The following is a 20,005-nucleotide window of genomic DNA, read 5'->3' as shown; positions in this document are numbered from 1 at the left end:
TTTGTATTGTATCATTCATATCATTTTTAAAGGCTCCAACTTACTGGCATTCACTGGCCTTGGTCACTTAATGGTGGCTGTCCACTCTGCTCAATCCCTGGTAGGCTCCCAAGTCAGTCAGATCTTGAACATATGTGTAATTGATTCCCTCTTGTGACCTAGATTTGTTTTTCCTGAAAGAACTAGAGGCTTGGGGAGATTTTACTTACCATTTCCTTTTCCTTCTTACAAAACTAAATAAATTATGACATTTTTTCCCCAGTAACTGTTACTTTTACAAAAAGAAAAGAGAGAGAGAGAGAGAGATGGGAAGATTCAGCACTGGCCTCGAGTGTCTCATGGAAATTATTAAACTTTGCGAGGATAAAAAATATCAGTTTGTGAATCCAGACCCAGATATGTTTTCAGCCATTCAAGCGTCAGATTTCTTCCACTGTTGTTTTGCTAATTCTCTACGACTTGCCCTTCTGATTAGATGGATTAGATTGATGTGCGTCCTTGGAATGCGAGGCTAGGATTGTGATTGAAGAGTTGAGGAGAAGGATAGGACTTGAAGGTATTGGTTTTGTGATGAGGAGGGGCAGATTGAGGTGGTTTAAGCATGTTGAGAGGAAGAAAGATGACGGTTGGGTGCAGAAGGTGAGAAGTGTGAATGTTAGGGGTAGGGTTGTGAGAGGCAGACCAAAAAAGATCTGGGTTGAGGGCATAGTATATGACCTCAGTTATAAGGGATTGAATAGGGAGGCTGCCAGAGATTGAGTAGTGTGGAGAGCCGCCATTAGGTGACCAAGGCTGATGCATGCAAGTATGTTGGGGCCTTTTTAAACAATATGACACTCTTCCCCTTCTTTTAACCTTTATTGGCTCCACATACTGTACATTACATATCTGTTTTCATTTTCACCTATTATACTTCATTCTGACTTTCTTTTTCCTTCCATTCCTTTCTCAAGAATCAGATATCAGCTTTCAAGTTGGTAATGTTTTTATGGTGATTCCATTGTGTTTTTAACATTTCACCCATGAGGTGGACTTTCATTCTTAGTCATCATTATCGTCATCATCACCATCATTGTCACACTCATCATCATCATAATCATCATCATCATCATCATCCTGCCCCATTTTCTCTTGTAAAGATGAGATGATGTGGAATCCAGAAACAGGGAAAGAAAAAGTACTGCAGTGGACGAATTCTCAGCAGTATACGCAGTGAAAGGAACCACACAGTCATTCACACATTCTTCAAGCCTTGAGAATCCTGGTTCCACCTCGCAGGCCTACCCATCTACACATTTTTTTTTTTTTTTTTTTTTTTTTTAGTGTTCTCTTCATACAGGATGAGTCTAATACTCGGTAGTCATTCTGTTTTTCACCTCTCAGCAGTCATATATTCTTTCACTTCAGTTCATACTTTCATCTCTTCAGCAGTCAGACATGTTTCACAGCTGTTGTTTCTTTCAGTTTCTAAACAGTCAAATACAATTCAATTGCTGTTTACACTTGCAACCTCTGAACAATAGGTGGTAGGGGGGGCAGCCATCATCCACTCACTTGATACAATGCTCCCTACTTCTTCATGTCTTTCATTCTTTTCTGTGTTTGTCCTTGTCTCTTCTTTTTTCTTGCATCCTTCCTGTCACTATTTGTTACTTATCTTTCCACTTTAGGTGGCTTTACACTGGTTTCCTGTAACTCAAGAAACCATGTACAGTACTGGATCATAACCTTATACTGTAGCCAAATAATGGGGTGACATAGAGCCATCTATGGTGCCCTGTTAGCTGGATGGAGAAACATGTGGTGTCTAACCAAGAATCAAACCTGTACACTAATCCTTGTGTCTCCCTGTGGTGAGGCGCCATCAGCCACATGGGAACATCGGTTCACTGCACAAGACGACCCTTTAGGGGTGGTTGCTTGCCCACAGTTGATGGGTTTGCTTGATGAGACAGACTTGGGCAGGACAACAGCAGCAACAACCTCTAAACCAGAGGTTCCCAACCTTTTTAGCACTGCACCCCCCCTTTGGTCAGAACTGCATTCATGATGCCCCCCCCCACACCTCTGACGCCTAAACAACGATGTTTATCTGTTCCATATGGACGCCTAAGATGCTAGATGGCAACACTACATGTGTTTGATCAAAATGATGATTGTGAAGTTTTCCCATCAAAGTTTCTATTTCATACATATCTTTGGGAGTACCTTGTATGCATTTGAATGACCTAGCCCTATGTTGAACTTTGATTACCCCACGCCCCCCTTAGCAATCTCAAACGCCCCCCCAGGTTGGGAAACGCTGCTCTAAACAGTCATTTATGTTTTTTCAGTCTTTCAGCAGTGAGATGTACTTCAACTGCTGTTTATACTTGCAGTCTCTAAGCAGTCATGTCTGCTTTTCAACCTCTAAATACTGTAGTCTGATATATTTCCATTTGTGTTTACACTTCATCTCACTTATGATTTCTCTCAGACGGGCACAACAGAAGAAGAAGAGGAGGAGGAGGAGGAGGAAGAGGAGGAGGAGGAGGAGGAGGAGGAGGAGGAGGAGGAAGAGGAAGAAGGAGAGGAGCAAGGATGGGAAGGACGTGGAGCAGGAGGGCGGAGCAGCAGTATTGGAGGGGAGGAGGAGGATGTAGAAGATGGAGAGGCAGGGGAAATGACCAGCGATGAGGAAATGATGGAGAGACAGTTTCCTTTACCCCTACCAGACAACCTCAGGGCTGTGTTGGAGCAGGACTTCCACCAAATCAACAACAAGAGTAAAGTGAGTACAGAGAGAGAGAGAGAAAGAGAGAGAGACAAATAGACAGAGATTTGTACAGGATCCAATGTCAGAAAAAAGATTATTATTTTAAAGTAAACACTGATATAGCAAGGTACTGTATATCACACACACACACACACACACACACACACACACACACACACACACACGCTCGCTGGTGCAGTGGTAACGTTCTCGCTTGCCAACTGGTGGACGGGAGTTCGCGTCTCGCTCAGGTTGCGAAAAGTTTCACTGACGAAGTGGGTGGTTACTGTCCCCCTGGAGCAAGGGGACGGGTTTGTGCGTGTGTGAAGGTCACAGCCTTGCCCTTAGATCGGACTATATGAGCTCTCAGCTCCCTTCCGGGAGGGTAAAAAGCTGACGATCACGACCATCAAGTGATCCTGACCGACCCGGTGAATTACACACACACACACACACACACACACACACACACACGCACATGCACACACACACAGTCAAGGAGAGAGAGAGAGAGAGAAGAGAGAGAATGGAAATTTATGATATCAAATAAGTGAAGAGGGATCAGCTAGCTCTTACTGAATACAAGAATTTTAAAGGAAGAGGATTTGGTGAGACTGGAACAAAATGACATGTGAACGATCTACTAGACATGTAAAACAAAATAATGAAATATCATAAGAACTGAAAAGACAGCGAGGTGTGGAAAGCATCAACAAGGCGGTAGCAAAGTGGTGAGTGATATGATATAGTTATGTTGGAGGAAGAGATATATAGAGGTACTGGGCTATCTTCAGTGAGGTAGACCAGGGAAGATGTGGATGAGGTGGTGTGTGCAGACCATAGATCAAGAAATATTACTAGACAACTGGCACAGAGTAGAGCAAGATGAAGGAGTGCTGTCTAAATCCATTTGATGTATGCTTCAGGGAAAACAAACAGAAAGCTAAAAATTATTAAATGATAACACATCATCAGGAACAATGAATGAGAAGAGAGAGATAAGACCTGATGGTAAATATATATATATATTTATATACTGTATATACAGTATATAAATATTTTACCATTTAGTGTGGTACTGCAAAATACTATAAGCAATAAGACATGAAAAAAAAATCTTACAACTGTAGTACAGTAGTCAGAAGTAGCTGTGTTTGTTCATCCTGTATTCAGGCACAATGACTTACCCAAAGATAGTTTTACGTACTGTATATAAATGATTTCTGGAGGAATCCATAGATGAAATAATACATTGAACTGTGTGAGTTTTTGACAGTTCCCCTCATTCTAAGACCCAGTGTCCTCTTACTCTGACAGCTTGTGGATCTGCCATCAGGAAGGCCTGCACTTGGTCTCCTCGACAACTATGTGAGATTCTTTGCCGCACGCTGGCTTCCCCCCAACCGGGACAAGAGGCGGGGAGCAGCAGCAGCGGCCACCGGGGAAGCGAAGGACACAAGCAAGCCACCTCTCACGTATGGACTTTAATGTTCTTTGGTTTGGTTCTGATTCACTGCAGTACAGGAGGCCTTCTGTTATGCATTCATTGATTACACTTTATTTCATCTTATTATTCACAGGTAGTGAAACCTGGGCGGTAAAGGAAGAGGATATTTGGAGGCTCAGATCTACGAATTGACAGTGATTAAATGGATGTGTAGTGCGTCCTTGAATGCGAGGCCTGAGGGGCTACGTTTGTGATGGATGAGTGGAGAGGAAGGATAAGACTGGAGTGTGTTGGTGTTGTGATGAGGAAAGGTAGATTGAGATGGTTTGGGCATGTGGACAGGTTGGAGGGTGACAGTTGGGTGTGGGAGGTGTGAAGGTCAGGGTTGGGGTTACGAGAGGCAGACTGAAAAAGACCTGGGACTACATAATATAGTGTGATCTCAGGGATAAGGGACTGAATAGCAAGGCTGCCAGAGATTGAGCAGCATGGAGAGCTACCATTAGGTGACCAAGGCTGACATGTGTAAGCATTTTGGAGCCTTCATGAATAATTCAAATGATACGTTACATCATCATCATCATCGTCATTGTCACGGGATTTTTTAATATATAAATGCAAAATTAAATGATAATTCTCAATGATACTGAAGAGCAGGGACAATGAATTGTCTTGCTAAATCAAGCAATGATTACTTTATGCCGGTCCACTTTGCTGACTCTCTCAGAACGAGAATTTATAAACTTTCTCAACAGTACACAGCAGAGACTAATTACTCAATTGCTGTTTATTAGTACTGTTAGCCTCTGGAGAAAGTTACTTCACCCCTGACAATAAATAACTAATACTATTAATAATATCAGGTTCTTGCTGATGCGTAACTCCTAGAAGGCACAACGGATTTTAAGTTTAATACAACAAGACTGGCCTAAGTACCAGTTATGAATAGCAAAATGTTTATGCAAGCTAGGAGCTATAAGGGAAATAAGCTTAATTTGGAGAAATGAAACACGAGTTTACATTACATTAAGCTCAAGAAAAAGAACTGTTAAATTTATTGATTACAAAGAAATAAATTTAACGTTGCATTTCAAATGAATTCAAAATAAAGAGATCGCACTCACTCACTCACTCAAAAGCTAAATTCTTAAACCTAGGAAAAGCACCTTAACTAAACTCTTAAGTCTAGGAAAACGAAAAGAAAATATTGGTCAATGTAGCGTATCACCAAAGAAGCGTGGGAGCCTGGAGAACTGTATTCTAGTGGAGTCTGGGTGCTAGATGACCTCTCTCTCTCTCACTACTGGAGCACAGAACCTCACTCCGTCGCGACAGACAAAAGACTAAATTCAAATATGATGCATGTGGTAGGAATATGCACAGGCCACCGGAAGAAGGTGTGGCCAATGGTCGAGGCAAGCAGGGGCGAACAATAAAGAAACAATAATATCGCTCAGTAGAGCACTTAATGACGTGCATTAGATCGGTCACTTTTGAAACAGTGACAAATGTTTTGAAAAGTACACCACCGAAATGGAGAGAAACGGTTAACTGAACGATACACAGTGAGTTTTCCACTAATTGTTCGTGGTTTCTCACAAGAGGATAATGTCTCGAATTTGATTCATGACAGTCATCCACACCTTTGCCATCTCAGGGTGGGGTGAGGTAGGGTCCAGTGAGCCAAAGAATAAAAACATGATAGAATGAGAAATTAACCAAAGTTTGCCCATTTGAATGAGCCACACTCCCATTCGCTCACCATTCAAGCTCCTGGAATCCACAGCAAAGCAGACTCATTAGTGATTGAGTTTGTGTTACATGCTGCTGTCCTCTCATGTGTAGGCTGATATTGACTGAAAATGCCAGACTGGAGTTTATTGGTGCTGTGATGAGGAGGGATAGATTGAGATGGTTTTGGCTTGTTGAGATGATAGAGAATGACATTTGGGTGAAGATGGTGAGATGAATGAACATGGGGGGTTGGGTTATGGGAAGTAGACCAAAAAAAGACCTGGGATGAGGTTATAGAGTGTGACGTCCAGGATAAGGGGCTGAATAAGGAGGCTGCCTGAGATCGAGCAGCATGGAGAACCACCATTAGATGACCAAGGCCAATGCATGGGGGCATGTTGGAAGCATTATAAATGATATGGTATGAACAAATGAGATCTTCAGTGTTCTGCCATATTTATCGGGGTGGCTGGGATTTATTGCTTACGTAATGCCACTCAGGGATGGGTGAGGCTGGTCACTTTCATATTAAATTTTGGACAAACTTTCCTAACCCTGGGCTCCTACACTCCTCATGGGGCAACACTGGTTTAGATGATGAACGAGTGAATGAATGTTGCTTTTAAACAAAACCTATGCACCAGTTCTGGCTCTGTGAAGAATATCAGTATGGTTGTAGAAAGTTTGCCAGACTTTGATTATATTTTTATCTTTATTTGATTTTTAGTGCAAAACCACTTTGTAATGTTCATATACTCATATATCGGGTTAAAGAGGTTGAATTGCACTTTTTCATTATGCATGGTGAGGCATACAAACATAACATAATGTAGATTAACAAACTACCGACATAAATGGGGTCCTCCTGTACAGAAAGTCCTTGTTACAGGTTGTATGTTTGATATTAATTTATCCTGTCAAGCATCAGTAAATTAAAGTAACATAGTCTGTAGTAGGTGAGTGGTTACCATTGACTGTGGAAGGTACTACCATGATAGTGAAGTGTGGCAACAATCTTGGTATCTAGCCACACAGCCATTACTCTTTGGCAGGAAACATTCACACACAAGTACAGTCCCTTGATGATCCTTTTGAGTGACTATAAAGAGAGTCAGAATCCAAGCTGAGACTCTCACATTACCCTAAATCTTATTACATATCTCAGATTTATTTTTTTCTCTCAACAGCTTCCAGCAACTGTTGGGAAGTAATCAGCTGGTTTTGGCACCTAGTCTAGGTTCCGGTGTATAGGAAACATTAGCTGTGCCATGGCCAGGCCCAAGACAGAACTTCCTGAGGAGGAAATATAGCATCACTTTTATGTATGTATATATGTATGTACATATGTATGGTACAGCTGATGTTTTCAATGCACGTCGAGCTAAACCAAGTGCTAAAATCAGTTTACTTTCCAGCAGTTGCTGGAAACTGCTGGTAGAAGAGATATCTCAAATGTGTAATAAGGTCTGAAAAGTATGAGAGTTGCAGCAGGGCCTTTGAATCCGTTTACCTATATGCTGAGTTTCATGCCTAAGAATGATGACTGCATAGGTAGCTACCAAGCTTGTAGTGTTAGTGGCAGTGCCTGTCAGGTTCAGTGGTTGCCAGCCATCTAGTACCTGCAACTTTATTAAATCTTGAGTCTGTTAAACACACTCAAAGAGGCACTTATGGCCATATGTCTTGACCTTAGATCTCAAAGTTGAATGCACACTCCCAGTTATTGGCGATAATTTTTGAAGTACATAACTAAGATGATACACATTTGGTTATCCCATATGGTTGCTGACTGCACTCTGTAGTATGGGATGCAGGCTGATGTTTAAGCATATGCCATTTAGTTTCATCATCCCAGGCCTAAGTGATGTAAGTGTGTGGCAGTCGCTTAACCCCCTTATGTCTTTTTCATTATAGTTTTCACATATCCAGGTCACATTATTCAGTGTAGCATAAATCTCTTGGACTGGAGGGGTAAGATGTAGCATTCATTAACCTCTTCACATTAAGAGATCTTTCCAATGTTGAATAAAATCGAATGGAGAAAGGAAGATATGACTAGAAAAGATATCATTGTATTGAAGAGGCTATGTCCAGTGTCTGAAGCAGTATGAATATGCATCATTGGCTTCAGTGTTGGGACTGAGTAGCCTAGCCCCCAGGCCCCTTCACTCCTGTTTATTGGTGGTGGTGGTGGTGGTGATGATGATGATGATGATGATGATGATGATGTTGATGACAATGTTGATTGATGAGGACAGTGATGATTGGTGAGTGATGATAATGATGATGCCAGTGACAGTGATGACTGATGATTGATGAAAATGATGATGATGCTTCCCACAGACTGGACTTATGTAAGGAGGTGATGGATGGTCTGCGTGTGTGCTTTGACTTCCACATTGAGTCACTGCTGCTGTACGCACCTGAACGCGCTCAGGCCCAGAGGCTCAGGACTGCAACACCCGTCTATACAAACCTGTAAGTGTGTGGATTTACAGTGTGTCTGCTTGTGTGTGGGGTATTTTATGCTTGATTTGTAGTTAAGCGTACATTAACTACTGCAGTAATGGTGCTGGAATGCCTTCATGTGTTGGCACTGATATAAATTCATCTGTCTGATTATACAAATGTCGTCAACTGTACTGTTTTTACTCTAACTTGGCCTACAATTTCATTCTTATTATTTTGAATGTTGAGATGTAACAGCAGATTAACACTAGAGTACACTATGTTGACGGTCACAAAGAAGTAATATGGAAAGGATTTAGAGCTGTAGCATTGTCTTTTTGTGCCACTGAGCTGCAAGAAACAAGCCACAAAAAGCAGAATTTTGAGCCAAGTTATCACCCAAAAGGAAGATTGTGGACTGTGAGTGAAGGGCAATGTAAGCCTGCAGTTCACTGGGGTCACACGTCAGATGAACCAGGGACTACTACGACTGTAATAATATTATGTCGGTTTCTGTATTATCTCGTGAAGTTGGAAATGTGTGTTTCTGATGATTCAGAACTGTTTTTTATATATGTTTTGCTACAATTTGCATCATTTTTGAAAAATCTTGGGTTGCTGATAGCTGTGGCAGTTAAGGATTAATTATATTTAATAGAAAGGTGATTTTTATTTTTTAAGTCTTGATTCTGTTTCAGCCTAGGATTGACTGTAAATATATTAACAACAGGTTGATTTGTGGTAGGTGGTGGTGCCCATCATCCACCACTCCTTGAAGTGCTGCCTTATGGTCACTACGCTGAGTGACAAGCCAAATGGTTTCCTGTAACCCAGAGAACCATTTACTAAGTTGGGTGGTAACCATATAACCAAATTATGGCACCTGGTGGTTTAGTGGGTAAAAAAGGCATTCCAATCGATTGAGCCGGTGCAGGTTTAATCCAAGAGGTGGTTGGGGTTTATTGCTCATGTAATGCCACTCAGGGATGAGTGAGGCTGGTCACTCTCATCTTAAATATCAGGACCGACTTGTCTAGTCCCAGGCTCCTACGTTCCTTATGGAGCAACACAGAATTGGATGATGAATTATGAATAACATTGTACCACGATGCACCCTCATCTGTGTAGCGCTTGAACCCACCTAACCACTGCAGGTCTTGTGGTCTTTATTCTCTTTCCCACAGTGTATGTGCATCCGTCTTGTAAATGCAGTTTATCTGTTGTCTTTAAAAGAACAAATCATGATTATGGATTTCTGTTTGTTCAGTTGTCTTAGGAAAGGACAGGTTTTGCAGGCTGTAAGTCTTGGATTTTTTCTTTTTGCATAAAAAAAAAAAAAAATCTGCTGGTAGCTGGAATAACATAGAAGAAAATGTCCCTGTGCTGAAGAAATTAAGAATACAACCATTTATGATACTGACAGTTTTTTTTATTATTTATTTATTTATGTTTTCTTTTGGCAGGGAGGCAGCAGCAGCCATTTTGGAGGAGAGAATGGATAATGAATTAGCGTGTGTAAACAAAGAGGACGGGGAAGCAGAGGAGGCAATCAAGATGAAGGAAGAAGAGAAGAAGGAAGAGGAGAAGGCCAAAAGTAAAGATGGTAAGGGCAGAGAAAGCTAAGCATAGTAGATTGTTGATGTTTGGATGTTTTGTTAATGTGCAGGATGCTCAGTAAAAAGCATTCCCCTAGAAACGCACCAGATGATATCTTGTATGTTATGGGAATGGCTCAGTCTGCTGGTGTGTGTGTGTGTGTGTGTGTGTGTGTGTGTGTGTGTGTGTGTGGATGTGGCAGTGGGAATAGGAAATGAATAAATGATGAAGGATAGACATTGAGATCACTGACTGAACCGTCCTGGCAACACACAAGAAGTCCAGGAGATATGGAAGAGAAACATTATACAGAAACCTCCCAGTGTGGCATAAAATCCTAAAATTCATAACATGTGGCTCAAAATTAGTGACAAGCATCATATAGCATAAAAAAAATAATAATAAAATTCATAGGGTAGTGGATGTTGGAGTGGCCCTGGCGAGAGAGGATAGTGTTTGGAAACTCCCTGTACTGTTGTTTGCAGATGATACTGTGTTGTTGAGTGAAGACGAAGGGGAGCTGCAAGGCTTGGTGGATGAGTTTGAGAGAGTGTGTAAGAAACGGAATCTAAAGGTGAATGTAGGGAAGAGTAAAGTGATGGTCTTTGAGAGAGGTGAAGTCAGTGAATGTACAGCGAGGTTGGATGGTGAGGAATTGGAAAATGTGAGTACGTTTAAGTACTTGGGTAGTGTGATGAGTAAGGATGGAGGTTTGGAGGGTGAAGTGCTTGAAAGGGTACAGCAGGGAAGAAAGGTTGCTGGTTCTTTGAAAGCAGTGATAAGAAACAGGGAAGTGAGCATGGAAGTGAAAAAGTTACTACATGACAGTATTGTGATACCAACTCTAACGTACGGAAGTGAAGCTTGGACGTTGTTGGAAGGACACAAGTCAAGAGTGAGAGCCGTGGAAATGAGTTATTTAAGAGGAGCCTGTGGAGTCACATGGAGGGACAGGCTGACGAATGAGGATATAAAGGAGCGTTGTGGTGTTGATGTGGATGTGATAGGAAGCGTTATGAGGAACACACTGAGGTGGTTTGGCCATGTGGAGAGGATGGAGGGTGAAAGACTGACGAAGAGAGTGTATGTAAGTGAGGTGGAGGGGGAAAGAGGGAGGGGGAGGCCGAGGATGAGATGGAGAGATGGGGTGGAGAGGTATATGAGAGAGGGGGGTGTGAGTTGGGAGCAGGGGAGTGAAATGGCGGGGGACAGGGCGACTTGGAGGCGATTTGTTTGTGGCCACCCCAAACGGGATTGAGGCGTCTGGCAATAGATAGATAGATAGATAAAAATTTATCGTAAATGGTGTAAACCCCCCAAAATGGTAAAAGCAAAAGGCGATCTTGCAGTTTAGCATCCCAAACTCCAGGTGTCACACCGCGTGATGTGGTGGCATTGGCGACAGTTATGGCATATTGCAATGAGTGCTGCCAAATGAATACTGAGATTTCTTTAACTTAATCCATTACCACTGTCTGTATAGCTCTGTGACTAGCAGCATACTAGGTAGGTGGTGACAATCATCATTTACTCACTTGATGTACCGGTAGTGCTTCCTACTTCTTCCGTCATTTTTATCATTCCATTTCTGTGTCTGTCCTCCTCTCATCTTACTTCTCCCTTTCCTTCCTGTCATTTTTTATTATTATTTATTTATTTTTTTTAAGTGACCCTGCGCTGAGTGACAAGTCTAATGGTTTTCTTTAACCCAGGAAACCATTTACAGTGCTGGCCGGTAGCCATATAACTAGATCACAGGGTAAAGCGGAGCCCACTGTAGTACCCCTGTTAACAGGATGGAAAGATGCAAATATGGCATCCACCCAGGAACCAAACCTCCTCACATTTCCCCATGCCACACTGTGGGTGGGGCACTGTCAGCTGCAAGGGAACATTGGTTACTGCACAGGTTGGCCTTGCAGGAGTGGTTCCTTGCCTGTGGTGTATGGGTCTGCTGGGCCAGACAGACCAGAGTTGACAACAGCAATAAATCTAGTGTTAAGCTCTTGTTACAGATCAATACCTGTATTGAAGATGGAGAGATAGTAGTTGTATGCCTATAAAATGAACATAGTATACAGTACAGTAGTTCCCTCCAAGTTACAGCATCTGTTGTATAGAAAGAGTTGTGATATTTTGTAACACATCCCTGACATACAGTGGAGGATGGCTGTACTTGAATGAACAGCAAGTTCTCAGAGTTTCCAAAGTGGTTTGTACTATTGCATGTACAGTATTATGTTTCGACCAGTCTCCCCTTGCTGTAAATGTCTATCTCTATCTATCTATCTATAGCCCGACGCCCTAATCCCGCAAAGGGTGGCCGCAGACAAAACGCCTCCAAGTCGCTCTGTCATCCACCATTTGACTACCCTCCCCCCAACTCACCCCCCCCCTCCCTCATATACCTCTCAACTCCATCCCTCCACCTCATCCTCGGTCTACCTCTCCCTCTCCCTCCCTCCACCTCACCTACATACACCCTCTTAGTCCTTGGCCCGTGTGTTTGTAAGGGGGCAGTACAGGATTGGAAGGCAGGTATACGGATGCATGAATGCTGTGATCCTATGATTACCTGTATGATTTTATGATTACCTGTATTATGTTTGATTTGCAGAAATTTGTATACTGGTATGCAGTATGTAGTATGGCATAAAGTTAGGAAGAAGTCTGAACTGTATATAAGTACAGTAATTATAAACTACATGAAAACATTCCAGATCTTTTCAAAATTAAATACAGTATGACCCTGGCTAATATTGGGAAAACATATCAACCACACACATGCAAACACTCCATATATGTAGTTTGTAAACTCTCTGTCATGTAATGTCCCTTTTAGTTTTCACAAAATTCTCACTCCCTACCCCACCTCACGGTTTTTCAGTTTTGATCATTTCAGATGCTTTACTGTACATTTTAGTGCCATTTATCCTTGCGGTTTGTCTGTATCTAATGTGAACTCAATAACAGATTCTGGTGGTCGTCGGTGGTTGCGCTCCAAGCGAGGTGCATCAGGGGATTCAACCGAGCGGCCAGATACCACCAGAACCTCGGCTCCACCACCCTCCACCACACTTACATGGTACAGGTTTCTCCTTACCTTTTCCTTCAACTTTACCTTCTTTTTGTGTGTGTGTGTGTGTGTGTGTGTGTGTGTGTGTGTGTGTGTGTGTGTGTGTCTGCTCCCCTCTCTTCCTGTTTGTCCCATTCTTCCTGACTCTTTATAATGCTTTTCTTTCCATTTCATATGGCTCTGCACTGAGTGACATACCAAATGTTTTCCTATAACCCAGGAAACCATTGACAGTGCTGGATGGTAAGTGTACAATGAAATAATGGAGTGATGTAGAGCCTACTATAGTGCCCCTGTCGTCTGGGTGGAGAGAAGCAAATGTAGTGTCCATCCAGGAACCAAACCTGTACATTAATTTGCACGCCTCGCTGTGGCAAAGAGCTGTCCACCGCAAGAGAACATCTCATCACTGCATGGGCCAGGCCTGTAGGGGTGATTGCTTGCCTGCATTTGATGGTTCTGCCCAGGTGGATAGGCTAGGATTATTCTGAAAAAACAAATTTCCCCTTTACTCTTATAAACCTAACACTTTCACCACCAGAGGCCTTTCCTGAGCTGATGATGATGATGTTGATGTTGATGATAGTGATGATGATGATGATGAAGATGAAGAAAGAAAGTAGTCACGTGTCACTAGTAGAGGTAAGACTAATGCAAACCCAATCTTATCTAACATTACAGTGAGTCCGGCCGCAGCACCCCAACCACCATCACCTCTGGAGGGAGTATAGTAGGTGGGGTGGGAGGGGGAGGGGGAGGAGGGGAAGGAGGAGGACATTTACCCCCTTTCCACCACCAGCCCCTCACACACCACACCTCTCTCCTCCCCCCCACGCACCGCTCACCCCCTCCGCCAGTCCTCATCTATGGACATACACACTTCCTCAGGCTGTTTGGTGAGTATCATATCGTTTATAAAGGCTCCAGCATGCTTGCAGGCATCAGCCTTGGTCACTTAATGACAGTTTTCCATGCTGCTTGATCTTTGCCAACCTCCCTATTCATTCCATTATCTCTGAGGTCACACTCTGTGACTTGTCCCAGGTTTTTCAATCTACCTCTTGCAGCCCTGTTCCTAATGTTCACACTTTCACTTTCTGCCCCCAGTTGTCACCTTGCATCCTCTCTACATGCCCAAACCGCCTCAGTCTACCCATCCTCATCACAGCACCAATACATTCAAGTCCCATCCTTCCTCTCAACTCTTCAGACTCAGTCCTAGTCCCCCAAGGCCTTGCATTCAAGGATGCAGTAAATATCCATCTAATGACTGCATTAGATTTTTCTATTGAACTCTGCTGAAAGATGGATTCTGTCCAGTACTTATTTGCTTCTATTGCTTCATTTGTCTCAGCTTCAATTCTCGTCAGATAAGGAAGCTCCCAAACACTTCTTCCTAAGCAATTTGTTTTGCTTATTACACCATGTTGCCCTTTTCTGTTGCATTTAAATCATTCCAATATCACCATACTCTGCATAAATAGCATACAAAATTATATTAGCCAGCCATGTCCAAAAATAAATAGGTAAGGAAAAGATGTTAGGGAGCTTCCTTAACTACCAAGAATATGAGTCTTTGGTTCCTTCTCTTTGGTTTAGGAAGCTTCTTAGCACCTCTTCACTAGTGATTTATTTCTGGATATGTCTGGTTAGTATCAATTTGTGTGTTATTTTTTCTGATTATGATGGTATTTCAGTGAGTTAAGTGACACAGAAGAGGCTGTTAAGGGCCAATAAGTAAAATAAATCGATAAAGAAGAGGTGTTAAGGAGCTGAGTATGGTGGTATTTCAGTGAACTAAGTAAGAAGAGGACAGGAAGGAGTAATAAGCAAAATAAATCAGTAAAGAAGAGGTGTTAGGGAGCTTCATTAACCACCACAAATATGAGTAATTGTGTCAGTAACCTCAGAATAATTTACTGAAAGATACAAAACCTTGCTTGTGACGTCTAGAATCTTCCATGAGTGTCTGTAGATTTGTATATCGTCACCTTCGTAAACAAACTACAGAAGTCGTGTTTTCTACTTCTTGGGAAATAAAAAAAAAACAGTCTCATTCTTAATTTTCATATTAATTTTGGGGCAAAGTAGGATTGGATAATGGATGGATGGATGGATTCAGTGTTTATCCTTTTATAACTTTGTGATAGAAGGACAGAAACATTCATATGCTTTTTTCATGTGGAAAGTGCACCACATGATGGAGAATTGATTTAGGCAAAAATTCAGAAATCAACGAAAAATGACTTAGGCAGTTTGTTTACGAGTGACGATATTTCTGCTTTTCATTTTCACAGTTAAACTCCCGGAGATTCTCTTCCGCATGAACCTCCCCGAAGTAAAGAAGAGGATTGTGCTGCGACATCTCAACCTTTTCCTAGAGTAAGTACTTGTATTTGTTTATTTATTTATTTTTTATGCTGGTAAGTGGTGGTGACCATCATCCACTCACTTGATGTCGTCCTGCCTACTTATTCACCTTTATCATTCTTTTTCTGTGTCTGCCCTCCTCTCTTCCTATTTCTCACCATCATCCACTCACTTGATGTAGTGCTCCCTACTTCTTCCTTCACCTTTATCATTCTTTTTCTGTGTCTGTCTTCCTCTCTTCCTATTTCTCCCATCTTTCCTGTCACCTTTTATTACTCTTCTTTCCTTTTCAGGTGGCGTTACATTGAGTGACAAGCCTAATAGTTTCCTGTACACCAGGAAACCATTTACTACGCTGGGTGGTAACCATATAACCAAATTTTGGCACCTGGTGGTTTAGTGGGTAATTAAGACGCTCCAATCGGATTGAGCCGGTGAAGGTTTATATCCAAGGGGTGGTTGGGGTTTATTGCTCACGTAATGCCACTCAGGGATGAGTGAGGCTGGTCACTCTCATCTTAAATGTCAGGACCAACTTGCCTAGCCCTGGGCTCCTACGCTCCTCATGGGGCAACGTAGGATTGGATGATGGATGGATGGATTATTATTATTATTATTTTATTATTACTGTATTATTGTTGTTGTTATTGTTACTGTTACTGTATTATTATTATTATTATAATTATTATTATTATTACTACTACTACTACTACTACTACTACTACTACTACTACTACAACAAAAACAACAACTACTACTACTACTAGCACCTGAAGTACCACCACTACTACTAATTTCCAGTCCTAATCTCTTTTTTGTGCACAGGTATTTAAGTAACCACTGTGAAGAACTGTTTGGTGACACCCACTACATCACCAACACAGACATCTGATCACCGCCGCACCCTCGACTGTGAGTGTGTTTATTTTTTTTTTTACCCCCTTCCCATAAATCAGTTATTCTTACACCAGGAGGTAATGACTGTTTTGACCATGAAGGAGGGGGAGACCAAAGATGAGATGGGAGGAGTGGAGATATGAGAGAGAGGAGTGTGAGCTGGAGAGAGTGCAGTCAGATGTAAGGGATGGGCAACATGGGGATTACCTATTTGTGGCCACCCCTTAGAGGATTAAGGTGTCTGGCAGTGGAGAGAGAGAGAGAGAGAGAGAGAGAGAGAGAGAGAGAGAGAGAGAGAGTATATTCTTAAAAGAGAAGTAAGATGAGGAGGAGTGTTAGAGAGAGAGAGGTGCAAGGATAGATTAGTGAAGGGATAAATAAAATCACATCTAAAACTTGCCTGGTGGTTGCAGTGATAGACAATAAAATACACCATCTCAGTAATGTGTATAGTGGTTAATAGAATAGCTACAGTAAACCCTCAATATACACAAACCACTTGTAACGAATTTTGGATTTAACAACCGCCATGAGCTGGCCAAACGTTTTGTTCATGCAACGAATTTTCATTTGGTAATAGAATGGACACACAGGAAACACCAACCAGTGTGGCATCCCTACACACACACACACACACACACACACACTCCTCCGCATCCCACAGAATGCTGTATTAGCCTCTGGGTGACCAGCATCATGAGAGGAGTCATAAAAAGAGCATTTAATGAAAAAGAGCCATTCAGACCCAGCTGTATGTTACTGTGTATGACAGTACGGCGAAACGATGCTCTATATTTAACTATCTTTGTACAGTAACAGCCACAACATCTGGGAAATTACCGAAAAGCATTGTGTGCGGCTTTAGCGTCAGGAGTTTGGTACCAGTTACAGTAGTTCGTTATATCGAGGGTGTACAGTATATTCAGAAAAAAATAAATAAATAAAATAAAATAAGGATGCCTGCGTCAGAAGGGGTCACGTTATTTCTGTGATATTTTTGTTTATTTTTATTTTTTTCTTTCTGTGCCTCCAGATTATTTTCTTGAACACAGAAAAGGCCTCTCATTCTGGAGAGGTTGGAACACTGGCCCAGATCCTCATTGGTTATAAAGAAATGCCCTAACACCTTTTCCTAAGCAATTTATTTCGTTTACCACACCTTACTCTCATGTTTTGTGTTATATAAATCCTTCCAATGTCACCATACTCTGGATAAATAATGTACAAAAGGATACTAACCAGCCATATCCAAAAATAAATAACTAAGGAAAAGGTGCTAGGGAGCCTTACCACAAGACTATGTGCCACTGTCTTTTTCCCAATTAGTGGCGGTGGACTTCGTAAAATGTATTGTAACTTCTGGCATCAGGGTGAAATGTTGGGTGGGAGAGAGAGACAGGTTAGAGTCTGAATTCCTTATCTTTCTCTAATATTTCAGACTACACAAAACCCATCTTCAGAGTTCCTCCCTCCCCCTTCTGTCACAGAACCCATTTTCAGAGCTTTCCCCCTCCCCCCTCCTGTCACAGAACCCATTTTCAGAGCTTTCCCCCTCCCCCCTCCTCTCACAGAACCCATTTTCAGAGAGTTCCCCCTCCCCCCTCCTCTCACAGAACCCATTTTTTGAGCTTTCCCCCTCCCCCCTCCTGTGTAGCCCAAAATGTAGAAGAAAATAAAGAATGCAGGGTTTAAGCTGTGTCTCTTTCCTTCCCAACATTTCCACCTGTCACACTACTTCGTCTACTGGCACCGGGGCAACTGAATATGAAGCCAGTGGAGTGTAGACATAAACTACCCTTCTGTGGCCCACCATCCTCCATTTTGGGGATAGGGAGGGAGTTGAGGGACATTTGTATCACTGGGGAGTAGAGCTGCCCCCCCACCTCCCTCCTTTTTATGCAAGGAATTAGGAACCAAAGGCCAGAAACCTGCAAATTATTCCTTCTAAGAAAAATAAAATGATATCAGAGAGCCAAATTCAAGATCCTTTGGTTTCAAGATGCCTGGACACTTTGCATTTAAAAGACTGGAGATCTTAGGCAGTTACTGAATAATACGAACGCCACATACAGGCATCCTTCTCCAGGCACACTTCTTATAGTGAAAGGGTTAAATGGAGAGTGAGAGACTAATGAGGAGACTGTATGTGAGTGAGGTGGAGGAGAGGAGAGGGAGGGAGAGTCCGAGGATGAAATGCAGAGATGGAGTGGAGAGGTATATGAGAGAGGGGTGTGTGAGCTAGGGGGAGGGCAGCAAAATAGCAGGGGACATTGCGAAATGGAGGCGATTTGCTTGTGGCCATCCCATACGGGATTAAGGCATCTGGCTGCAGATAGATAAAATATTGTTATCTTTTTCTTACAGGTTTGCCAACTGTGGAATACTTTATGGAGCCACAGACCAAGACCCACTTCCACTGTTTCTCTTGATCTCAATTACATTTAGACTGAGTAGCATCATCAACCTACTGTATTGTGTAGTGAAAAGCACCTGAAAGCCATTAGTACAGTGGTGCATTGTATATACAGTAGACTCTTGCTATAATGGACTGACTGGGGGGAAGCCTGATCTGATAAAGCCAGTAGTCCATTTTATTTGATGGTCTCCCCCTTGAGGTGGGATTTCAAGCACATGTTTGAAAATAAATGAATACAATAGCATATTCTAGGTCTAAAAATGACAACAACTGTACTCATTTTACACTGACTTGGCCCATAATTTTGCCCCTTTTGCAGCTTATTTCACATCCTTGTCATATCACTTCTTCATGACTAGTATGGTGTTACAATACTATATACTGTTATTACAAGTCAGCAGTCACAATGGGGAGAGGGCAGTTCAGGCCAGGTTGGAGTAAAAAAGGTAGGAAACATATGTATTGCCACCCACTGCATCCTGTTTAGCAGACATTGTTCATTAAAGCCAATGGAAATCTGGCAGCTTTCACAGTGTCCGTTAAATTTGATATCCGGTTGATTGAGGTGCGTTAAAGCAAGGTTCATAGTGTCTGTTAACTCCGATGTCCGATCTGTTGAGGTATGTTAAACTGAGTCTACCGTATTATTCTAGTTAGGCCCAGATATTTCTTTTTAAGCTCGTGAGGCATTATTGAAACTGTTTTGGTTAGATAAAGCCTTCATTAATGGCTACACTATGAGCAGTCTTTCTGAAACAAAGTCACCTGATGGTTGTGTAATTAAAAGGAAAACTGTCATTGGAGTGAAGGGGTTATAAGAGAAATCAGAAAGTTGTACACAAACTTTCAACGTCCGAGTCATGTGAAGTCCATGGTGAATGTAAAGCATATTATGCTTCTCACCCTCTTTACTGAATGCTGTCTGTTTGTTAACTTAGAATGCTTATCAGGCACACTACAAACTCTCAAATCTGAAATGATTGGGTCTAAAGGCTTTATGGAAAATGGACTATTAAAAACAAAAGAGAATCATTGATAATCATGGAAAATCATCATCATCCAGACTTCCCATTCCGCCATAGGCGGGGGTGAGGTAGGGTCCAGAGAGTCTGGAAAAACTAGATAGAATGAGATACTAACCAAAGTTTGCCCAATTGAATGGTCCACACAGCCATTCCCTCACCATGCATGCCAACAGAATCCTGTGAAAACCGTGTAAATCATGTAAAAAATAGCCCACAGTATTACCAACAGCAGATGCAGTGA

General features: G+C 42.0%; 1 protein-coding gene across 1 annotated transcript in view; it reads left to right on the top strand.

Moving 5' to 3' along the window:
* msl-3 (male-specific lethal 3) overlaps positions 1 to 18,910 on the top strand; it is a 29,329-nt gene extending 10,419 nt beyond the window's left edge. The window contains exons 6-17 of the mRNA XM_080280182.1: positions 2,477 to 2,567; positions 2,664 to 2,770; positions 4,073 to 4,230; positions 5,597 to 5,599; positions 8,280 to 8,414; positions 9,652 to 9,682; positions 9,876 to 9,987; positions 12,954 to 13,065; positions 13,738 to 13,952; positions 15,354 to 15,438; positions 16,252 to 16,338; positions 18,688 to 18,910. Of these exons, the coding sequence (XP_080136308.1) occupies positions 2,477 to 2,567; positions 2,664 to 2,770; positions 4,073 to 4,230; positions 5,597 to 5,599; positions 8,280 to 8,414; positions 9,652 to 9,682; positions 9,876 to 9,987; positions 12,954 to 13,065; positions 13,738 to 13,952; positions 15,354 to 15,438; positions 16,252 to 16,318 (1,116 nt within the window). The 3' untranslated portion in view covers positions 16,319 to 16,338; positions 18,688 to 18,910. The remainder of the gene's footprint in view (positions 1 to 2,476; positions 2,568 to 2,663; positions 2,771 to 4,072; positions 4,231 to 5,596; positions 5,600 to 8,279; positions 8,415 to 9,651; positions 9,683 to 9,875; positions 9,988 to 12,953; positions 13,066 to 13,737; positions 13,953 to 15,353; positions 15,439 to 16,251; positions 16,339 to 18,687) is intronic.
* Positions 18,911 to 20,005: the final 1,095 nt, after the last annotated feature.

Source organism: Coenobita brevimanus, chromosome 83 (assembly GCF_032717465.1).
Source record: "Coenobita brevimanus isolate Jiangsu-jjx chromosome 83, ASM3271746v2, whole genome shotgun sequence".
Classification (NCBI taxonomy): Eukaryota; Metazoa; Arthropoda; class Malacostraca; order Decapoda; family Coenobitidae; genus Coenobita; species Coenobita brevimanus.
Note: the sequence above shows the minus strand (reverse complement) of the source record. Positions and strands in the feature narration are given on the sequence as shown.